Raw genomic sequence first — 9,727 nt, forward strand, 5'->3', positions numbered from 1 at the left:
ACACAGTAACAGTGAAAATGATTCCAAGGTTTTGTTCCCCACATAACTCTCTTCCCCTTCCAAGACAGTAACCATCATATATTACCATCCTTCCCCAGCCAGCCACCAATACTGTCAAGCCCTTGTCTGAATTTAAATGATAAGAATAAAGAGGCAAGGACCTTGTCCTTTATCTGCTTGCTCAAAGCAAAGCTCATCCACAGTGAAGAGGCATCTTTACAGCAGCCATTCCCTTGCTCAACCCTTGAACAGTCATAGGTTCAGCAGTTAAACAGCAGTTTAAGGAGAAGTGTAGCTTATTTTACCCAAGCTGCTGTCATTATCCTCTGTCTCACTGGCTAGTTTGAATAATGTCCGTCTTTTGGTTTCACACCTTTCACAGAGTTCCTGAGAAGAGAAATCATGACAAAGGGTCTCATCAACCAGGAGGCACTGTCAGCAATACCAGTCAGCACAGAATGACTTCCCAAGTGTTCTCTGGAAAGCCCAGAACAGAGAAACTAGCCTCCTTGTGCTGGACATCCCAGTTGTTTTAATTTTCATCTTCTTGGTGTTCTCCCAGTCTTGTAATGCTAGCTATAGGGAAAGACAAATTTTCTGCTGTGTTTCACCTATCCACAGCACTGCGAGGGACAGTTACTATCAGCAATCAGTGTGCTACAGTAGGAGCAAGAATCGGAAATAACAGCTTCTCGATTCTGCTATGCTGCATCTTTGGAGAACAGCCGTACCTGACTTCAACCATATGCAAGAGAGCTATTATCTACTGTCCTTGCAAAGCACTGAGTCCTTTGGTGAAAAGTCTTTAAAAACATGGTTATTACATAGTTGTTTCCAACAAGAGCTCTTGTTCCTTGCTACCACTCTCCATTTTATTGCACTGTTCGTAATTCTTTGAAAAATTCAAAATCTGAAGAAGAACAAAGGACTGATTGCAGTATTTCTGGGAAGCAGCAGCTCAGACCCACCTTCATGAGCTCTCTATCAGCCTCTGATGAGTCCTCTTTGCTATAGTGAACCAACATCTCATTCAGCAGTTTCACATTGTTATTTACTTCCTCCAGCGTGTGCATACGTTTTGTCACTTTTTGAATCCGAGCCTCATCCTTCAGGATGCAAAGAGACAAGAAAAGTAAGCTTTCCTGTAAGGTTCACAGTACAACAGTAGGTGTTATCTGTAAATCATATCAGGTAATGTCTGTTTAAGGTTGAGCTAAATAATCCCAAACAAAACAAAAGAAACCAGAACAAAACAACTGAATTATTAGGAGAGTCTACCCTGCCCTGGAGGCAGGGGAAGCTTGAATGGAAACATTTCAATAGTCTATACATCCTCTTCAGTCAAGAAGCTATACTTTTTTTTTTTTTTTTTTTTTTGGAGGGGAGGGGCAGAATCACAGTGAGTCATCTCCTGGACTCAGGTTTGTAATGACTGCCCTTTGTGGATGCATTGCAGCTCTGCAAACAGGAAGTTGTTTCCACGAGGCCAAGAGATGACTCAGTCTGATGACTCAGTCCTCATCAACCAGAAGTGGTACAGCGGTGTTTTCACCAAATTCTCATGTAAAAAGCCATCTAAAGTGACAAGAAAGAAATTAATTTCAACATCGCATTCAATTCTGGCACCTTTTTGCTCTGTCCCATCAGGTGCACCAACTGCAGACATTTCTGTTTTACAAACACCTCCCAGCGGTGAGCTAGGGGCAAAATTACCTAAGCATTTGTTTCACACAGTGCTGTTAAGTCATCAGATGGCACCCTTTAATTCCACTAATGACGTGGACTACCTGCAAGTTAGTAGTCTTAGAGCTTTTAAGAAAACAGTAAGAGGTTGGATGTCGCTAACAGCCAGTCTCATTCAGTTATCTATGGAATGGACTAACACAATGCTTCTGAAACCTGAGAAAACAAATATCTGCCATTCACATGATGCTGAAGCTCTCCAACAATTTCGAATCACGTTTTAAAACTTGCACAGAACACCGCTGACCGGGTTCAATCCTACAGGACTTTCTTACCTCTTTTACCATGGATTTAATAAGCTTGTTGGCCTCCTGTAAATCATCCGGATTTTTGCTTTTCAGCAGTTTGGCTAGAAGCTGTAAAACAAGAAGGGGACATGTGGGAAACAAAGACTGGGAAAGGGAAGATGCAAGAAGAAATTAAGGGAACAATTCACAGAAAAAGATATACAGTTCACACTGCTTTCCCAGTGAGTGATTACACCAGGAGTCAAGGATTTATTGTTTTACACAAGTTGCTACATTCTTGCTTTTAAAGAGGACATACATGCTGCCACATCTCAAGAGACTTGACATTAGACAATCATTCCTCCTATACATGATTTTTGGCCCTGTTTGTGAAACATTCTTTGCCTGCTAGTATTACAGCAGGACAGCACTTTAACAACGAATTACTACATAACCGTGACAGGTCTTAGCAAGGATAGACAAAGTAGCTGTGTTCAAACCAATGAATTCTTTGAAAGTACAGTACACCTCCCCCAAAATAAAAGCTGAATTAATGTACTTTCCTTCCTTATTCTAAACATGCATTAAGTAATTATTTTTTGTTAGTGGTTACAACACAAGTCTTCCCTATACCTTGGATTTCTCCTCATCATCAAACACAGGGTTTTTGGGACGAGGTGGTGGAGAAGGAATCAGGATTTTGTCCACAGGAATGACAGGATCAAACATTACAATCCCTGAAAGCAGAGAGGAACCCACGATGATTTGCAGTGCAGTCAGGCCAGGCAGTGCACCCTTTTATTCATGTGCTGCTGTCAAAGTGAGCAAGCAGCCAAACTGCCCATCGATGCTACCGCACTACTCCAATGCACAACACAGCATCAAAAATCAGCGGGCACACTAGCTAGAAAAAAAACGAAGAACACTTTCTTTGATAAAGGCCAAAACCCCAGCAAATGTTTTGCCATCTCCGTACTGTTCTAAGCCAGTATAATCAATAGTTTTCTGCTATTCGTCTTTTCCACTTTCACATCAGCTGTTGAACCACTTTGCAAATCCCAGACAACCTAGCTTTGTGCAGACTCAAGGGCACTACATTTTTTTTCTATAATTGAGCTGTGCTGAGCAGGAACACAGACAGCACTACAAGCTGGGGTGATGAGCAGACTCCCAACCATTAGAACCATGAGTGGTGGAAGAGCCAAGGTTTCTGCTTGTTCCCTTGCCAAACACCTAGATTTGTGCTCTACTCCCAGAAGTTTCCCTAGAACAATTTTATCAGTTTTTTGAAGCCATGTGTTCCTCAATTAAGCTTCTTCCACTTTGCCTACATAATAAATTTCAATCAGTTTAAAGGTAAAATTGTAAAGCGATATGGTTAAAAGAACACAAAAAGCTACAGGAATGATTTTATTTCTCTTCAAACTGGCCTTAAATCATTTAAAGAGCAGTTCCAGGACAGGGGTGGGAGGAAGGGCATGGAGACCCCTACAAACAAACAAAAGCATCTGCAACGTGTTTCACTAACCCAGGTGAAAATTAAATAAAAATAAAAGGCCAGTCCCCAAAGTCAGTAAGTAGCTTTCTCAGTGTTTCAGGGAATTCTTCCCTTGTTCCACGTCCTCTCTGTCTGCTCATATCATCAAAAGTTTTTATGTTTTGTGCCACTCCTGCATACAGGCACAGGCTAGAAAGAACGCATGAACGAGCAGCTGACCTCCTACCTTGTCGCTTCAGCATGTAGTAGGCATCTTTGATTTTATATTCTTCTGGTAGTGCCACTGTCCAGCTATACAGCAATTCAATGACTTTAGTCTTCACTTTCTCTGAGACCCGATCTCCTAGGTACTAAGAGTGAGAAAAAGATGAAGACTCTCCACATTCTTAGTTTTTTAAAAAGAAAGACCAAACCCAGACAACAGGGGGAGTTCAGTGATACACACTGAAGTATATAACCAAAGATCTAAGACACCATATTGGGATGAAAAACTGTTTCTCTAATTTTTCTGAAGTAACAGTGAACAAAAGTCTTTGTGATTTGCGATCTTCGCAAAAGAAAGAACAGATATTCTGTTAGTTTCAAAATTTAGCTATTTAAAAATTATTCAAATGCCGATACTGCACCTTCCCCACTGTCTTTATTGGGAAAGAATTTTGCAATACTTCACTCTATTAACTATGCCTTGGGGTGTCTCCATCTATCTTTTGCCACTTTAAACCAATCGTGGATACTGAAGGATTGCCTTGGCACTCTGTATGACTAATTGGCAGGTAAAGTGAGATTACAACTCTGAGGTAGAGCATGAGATTTGGCATCAAACTCCTGCATCACTGATGTTGGGATGATCCCTCCCTGTCCTAGTAATATAAAATTAAACAAAGAAAACAAGGAAAAAATCACCAAGCAATTCATAGCTCAATGCTTCATGTAACACAAGGGCTTTCATAACAGTACAAGGGTTATACATTAATAGTAAATAAGCACAGCTTACTGAGAAAAGCAATAAGAAGAGCACACAAAAAGATTAGCAAACAAATGCTCGTTGAATATACACTAATGAATGCAATGAGGCAGACAGAAAACATTCTGGAGGTTGCCCGCTGCTCATGAAGGCCAGAAAATAAGTAAATGCAGCAGCAAGGCTCAGGGACTAACCTTTGGAGACACAACTTTTATTAATTCATTCAAAAAGCGAAACTTTCCTACTTCATTATGAAATCTTCTCCCACAATTTTTCATACAGGCTTCCAGCACCTGCATTCAAGTAACAGAAACAAGAGCTGGAGCAAACACAAAAACTCTACAGTAACAGCACACATGTTCTGCTTATAGGGGAGTTGAAGGACCCCCGTCAGTGGCATACAGGCATGAACCCCCAATCTTTAGGTGACACACCAAGAAGGGCTGCAGCAACTCTCCCACTCCCAGCAATGTATTTATGAGTCAATTATCTCCCTATTAGAGATAAGCAAGAAACACAAGCCTTACCTGAGAATAACAAAAGAAAGCAGCTGAAACATACAAAGACTTGTCTGTTGCTAATGGCAAATATGGACACTTCAGTTTGGCAAGCATGCCTCTCAGCAGAGAAGAAGGGAATCCAGCCCCAGAATTAGCCCCCAGCTGGCCTCACTGACACACACTGTGCTCCTTTTGTACTCTGCATGGAAGACGCCAAATGATGTGTAACTGGATTGGAGAGAGGTGGCAAGGACTACCTACTGTCAAGGCTTGGACTGCCTCCCATTCCTGCGGCGACTGGATCTTATGAGCCAGGAGTCTCACAGCTATCTGTGGCCTGAAACAAGGCAGGTGCTCATTACAAACAAAACAGGCAAACACAGCAAGGAATTTTCAGGCTTTCACAAATACTGCTATTTAAATGCAAGGTTTTTCATATGATTAGAATAAATGTCACTCAGTACTTTTAGGCTAACAAAAAAATCTTCAGAGCATCTCTGTAAGCCTGGTTGTTTGCATGCATAAAAGGAAGTAGGGCTGGTAGTCTGAAAGCAATTCCAGACTCCTCCCTGGGATGGGCCAAACAACATGCAAGTACAGCGCCCAAGCCCAGGAAATCACATAATTACTCAATGCATTAATTTCCTTTTTCCAGAAGAAAACATCTTCCTTAGCTCACAGGAATGCTGTGACCCAGGTTTCCTCAGTTAAGTCCTGTACAGATTTTAATGATGTGAAGCACTAGGAGTTATAACCCCATTTTACAGACTGCAAACCAGGACGAGTTTGGCTGGATGAGAACCCTGCAGCAGCAGAGGCTGACAAGAGGCAGATTCGGGATTCACTTCTCCTAGTGCTCAGTTTGCACGTAATCTATGCTGCCCTTCACAAAAGAAAAAGCAAACTTTGCAGCATGCTTTTTCTTTTGATGCCAATCTCCTTTGCAATATCAGTATATATAGGAAGGCCAATATGAAACTCTGATGATCAAATGACATGTTCTAAATTGTATACGTTTAACTACTAAATCTAAAGAGGTGCAGGACACTCACCCTTCAAGCTCTTTGTTGATCTGGTCACAGAATCCAATGATATATTCCCAGTCTTCTTGCCTGTTAGATGGGTTAGTGGCTTTATCTTTGGCAAGGGAAAGAGAAGATGTTACAGCTCAAGAAAAAAGAAGCAGTGTAAAAGGTCATGCACTTCCTAGAGAAAAGCCTTTGACATCTGTTACCAACATACCAACTATAAAATGAAGATAGAAAGTTCATATATGCTACTTCTGTTCAGGAGAAAGGATACATCCAAACTGAGGCACCCAAACAATCATCGAGAATCAGATTTCCAAACATGATGCCAAACATGAAATACTTTGAAACACGCAATTTCCTTATTGTAAATGAGAGTATAAAAGAAAATATTTGAGCTCACACAACTTCCCTCTGCCTGAAATGTTATTTGGTTATAACATGAAACTCTTTAGAGGCTAAACTCTTTGATTTTTTTTATACGGGAAACTGTTTCTGTATTCCCTGGGAGTTTTGTATCAGCAAGAACTGGCAGATCAGATGTTTAATATCAGTCGTTTAGCTCAGACACTTGTTTTAGAGCATCAGTGATCTGTTAGATGCCTCAGCATTTCTCCTGGGAACGATGAAGTGAAATTTATTATTATACATTGAGTTGCTCTTGCAAGTAATGAACACCACAGCCTTTGCCTGATAGGGAATTTAAACAAAGTTGTTCAAACATTTCCAAAGATTTCTTGGAATGATCCTTGATTATTCTGCACACTTCAATTGGATTCAGATTCTTTTCATTTCTTGGAAATTCCCAGGAGGAGGCACTGGTGAAGAGAAGCTGCATCGCACACAAAGCAGCTCCTGATTTCTAACACTCATAAAGTCTCCATGTGTAACTGCAGTTTGTAAAAGTTAATCTTCCTGACCAGCAACTTTGCCCTGGCTCTGAAGATCAGTGTGCTCCCACACAAACAGCAAATTTCAAATACCTTTACTTATGTGTTCACTGATATCAGAACAAGCCACACTAACACAGACTCACAGAATCACCAAGGTTTGAGAATACCTCCAAGATCATCCAATCCAGCTGTTCACCTAGCACCAATATTCCCCCACTCAGCCACATCCCTCAGTACAACATCTCAACGTTTCTTGAGCGTTCTTGGACCCTCCAGGGACGGTGACTCCCCCACTCCCTGGCAGCCCATTCCAGCACCTGAGCACTCCCTCACAGAAGTATTTCCTAACGTCCAACCTGAACCTGGCACAACGTGAGGCCGTTCCCTCCCGTCCTATCGCTGTCACGTGGGAGAAGAGGCCGAACCCCACCTCACCACAACCTCCCTGCAGGCACTTGTACAGAGCGATAAGGTCAGCCCCGAGCCTCCTCTTCTTCACACTAAACCGTCCCAGCTCCCTCAGCTTCCTGTTCCAGACCCTTCTCAGGTCTGTTGCCCTTCTCTGGATGCGCTCCAGGGCCTCAATCTCTTTCTTGCAGCGAGGGGCCCAAAACTGAGCGCAGTGCTCGAGGTGCAGCCTCGCCAGAGCCGAGAGCATCCCAGGTGAGCCAGTTTTCCTTGCTTACCCTTTTCAGCATGTCCCCAAATGAAGCTGCATTACGTTAATGAAGAAATAGCCTAAAATCCTCTATTTTTATCTGGAAAATTTAAAACCTAGGCCCATGGCAATACAAGAAGAAAAAAAAAAAAAAAAAGAAGAAATAAAGAAAATTGGAATATGTTATCCATCTGCATCTATTATATACCAGCATTGCCTAAGCCTGACAGGAATGTGATACAGTAAGTTTCCTTTAGGAAGGAGCAGAACAGGCACTCAAGTCAAGGGATCCAGCTGGGCTCACACAACCAAAGCTGTTTTCTAACCTCCACTTTTATTTCAACTACTTGCAAAGAAAGAGCCCAGGCAGGAATAGAACAGGAAGGATCACCTTCACTCACCCCAGCTGCCTGAAATGAGACAGAAGATGAAGATGCAAGATAATCGCAGACCAAAGCGCAGCACTAGAACATAAGGGTGATGTTACTTCATGGCTCTGTCTCCACCCCATGAGAAAGACAGGGCAGCTGGAAGGCTGAATAGCATTTTTACTGAATTTGGCATCTTCCTGTGACCGGGAAGCTGCTGTACTGCCAAGCAGCTCTTGCCCTGCCTTTATTGTATAAAGGGCACAACAGGTGCACACACCCCTCAAGTTTAGTGTTACACACAGTACATCTTACTGATAGTTACAAAAAAAAATAACGTCAGAAGGCCCGGTCAGAGCACTCAGATGGACAGCCTCTGCACCCTGCCCTCCTCATCTGCATGGTTGCTCTGGTAATTTATTTACAAGCAATCCGCGCTTCCTCACTGTGGGAGGAGCTGTGCGATCACGCCAGAACAAATCATGGTAGCAGTGACCAGGCATAAATGTTTCATCTTAGATGAGAGAGCAATGCTCAAGCATTTGACACCATGGTTACTGGAACAGAAGCAGGCAACAGTGCTTGCAGCAAGGAAGTGCTTTGCAGTGCTGCTCCTCAGCATGTTCTCCAGTGACAGAGCTTCACTGACCATGCAAGCAGGATATTATCCTCTCTCTCAACTTCCACAACTAAAAATAAAAATAAAAAGCAGTCAAAGAGCTTTCCAGGCTGCACAATCTAAAATATCCTTCCTACTACAGATATTTCCATACACATACTGAATTTGGTGAGTCAGTCCTGTTCAGAGGAAGATTAAAGGGAAGGGATGTGGGCGTTTCTTCACGTGTCTCACTGGCTACAATTAAAAAAAAAAAGAGATATTGACAAACTGTGGGAGCTCAGGGAAGGAGCGGAACAACAAGGGGACAGAAGGGCTGAGCTAAAACAAGGACTGAGAGCTGAAAACATCCTGTAGCCGAAAACTGCAGTAAGCAACGATAACACCGTGCACTGAATTAGATTTCATATAAACGAACCAAAAAGAAACAAGAATTATTTGACCTTAACAGAACCACGGCTCAAAAAACATAACAGCTTTTATATTCTGAAGCATTTAGGGGAAACACAACATCATTAAGACTGGAAAAGAGGCCACTGAGCCTAACCACCGCCCCATCCCGCGGCAGTCGCAGCCCCCGCTGCCTGCACGGCTCCCAGCGGCGCCGTCACTGCGGGCACCGGCAAAGGACGAAGCGCCGCGTCCAGCAGCGCCGGTCCCTGCGCTGGGAACACCTGCAAGGCAAACCCTGACCGACCGACCTACGCGGAGCCCTACAATCGCACAGCGTGATGTCGTTACAAAATCATTTTCCCTAACAACAGATTTTTAAATACTGCAGTCTGCAGCCTTCCAATGGGCATAACGGGCATTCACAGCTCCTCCCCTGCCCCCCGCAGCGCTGCCGGGCACAGAGCGCGGCCCGGCCGCTCGGAAACACGGCCGTACAGCGCAGGAACGCAATTTACGTGGGAACCTCCGCAGCTCCGTCTGGGGGGGGAACCAGCCTGACAGACCCGTGCGGGGGGAGAGGCGAAAGCAGGGGAAGACGGAGATCGGCCTCCGCGTAAAGGCACCAGGAGCGGCGAGGACGGGGCTGAGAGGGAGAGGGTGGAGAAAAGAGGAGCTGGAGGGGCTCGAGCCCGCACTACTCACTCAGCCACGACTCCAAGCTCTCCCCTTCCGCCTCCGCCATGATGCCGCCCGCCCCGCCTGCGCGAGAGCTGAGCGCGCGCTCCCCCCCGAGCCGCCCTCGCTCCGCTTCTGCGTCAGGAGGGGTTCGGCGCCGC

At 44.0% G+C, this 9,727-nt stretch overlaps 1 protein-coding gene across 5 annotated transcripts in view; it reads right to left on the minus strand.

The window, feature by feature from the left end:
* GGA3 (golgi associated, gamma adaptin ear containing, ARF binding protein 3) overlaps positions 1-9,723 on the minus strand; it is a 21,097-nt gene extending 11,374 nt beyond the window's left edge. For 3 of the 5 annotated variants that reach the window (XR_014887396.1, XR_014887395.1, XM_010721656.4), the window contains exons 1-9: positions 9,594-9,723; positions 5,985-6,069; positions 5,194-5,269; positions 4,627-4,725; positions 3,695-3,818; positions 2,604-2,707; positions 2,019-2,099; positions 969-1,106; positions 306-387 (exon numbers count right to left, since the gene is read on the minus strand). Coding sequence is in view for 3 of the 5 variants with exons in the window: in XM_010721656.4 (XP_010719958.2) it covers positions 306-387; positions 969-1,106; positions 2,019-2,099; positions 2,604-2,707; positions 3,695-3,818; positions 4,627-4,725; positions 5,194-5,269; positions 5,985-6,069; positions 9,594-9,633 (829 nt within the window). In the remaining 2 variants the exon portion in view is untranslated. The other 2 variants (XM_085239919.1, XM_010721654.4) reach the window with 2 other exon arrangements.
* Between the last annotated feature and the right edge of the window lie 4 nt (positions 9,724-9,727).

This window comes from Meleagris gallopavo, chromosome 20 (genome assembly GCF_905368555.1).
Source record: "Meleagris gallopavo chromosome 20, MGAL_WU_HG_1.1, whole genome shotgun sequence".
NCBI lineage: Eukaryota > Metazoa > Chordata > Aves > Galliformes > Phasianidae > Meleagris > Meleagris gallopavo.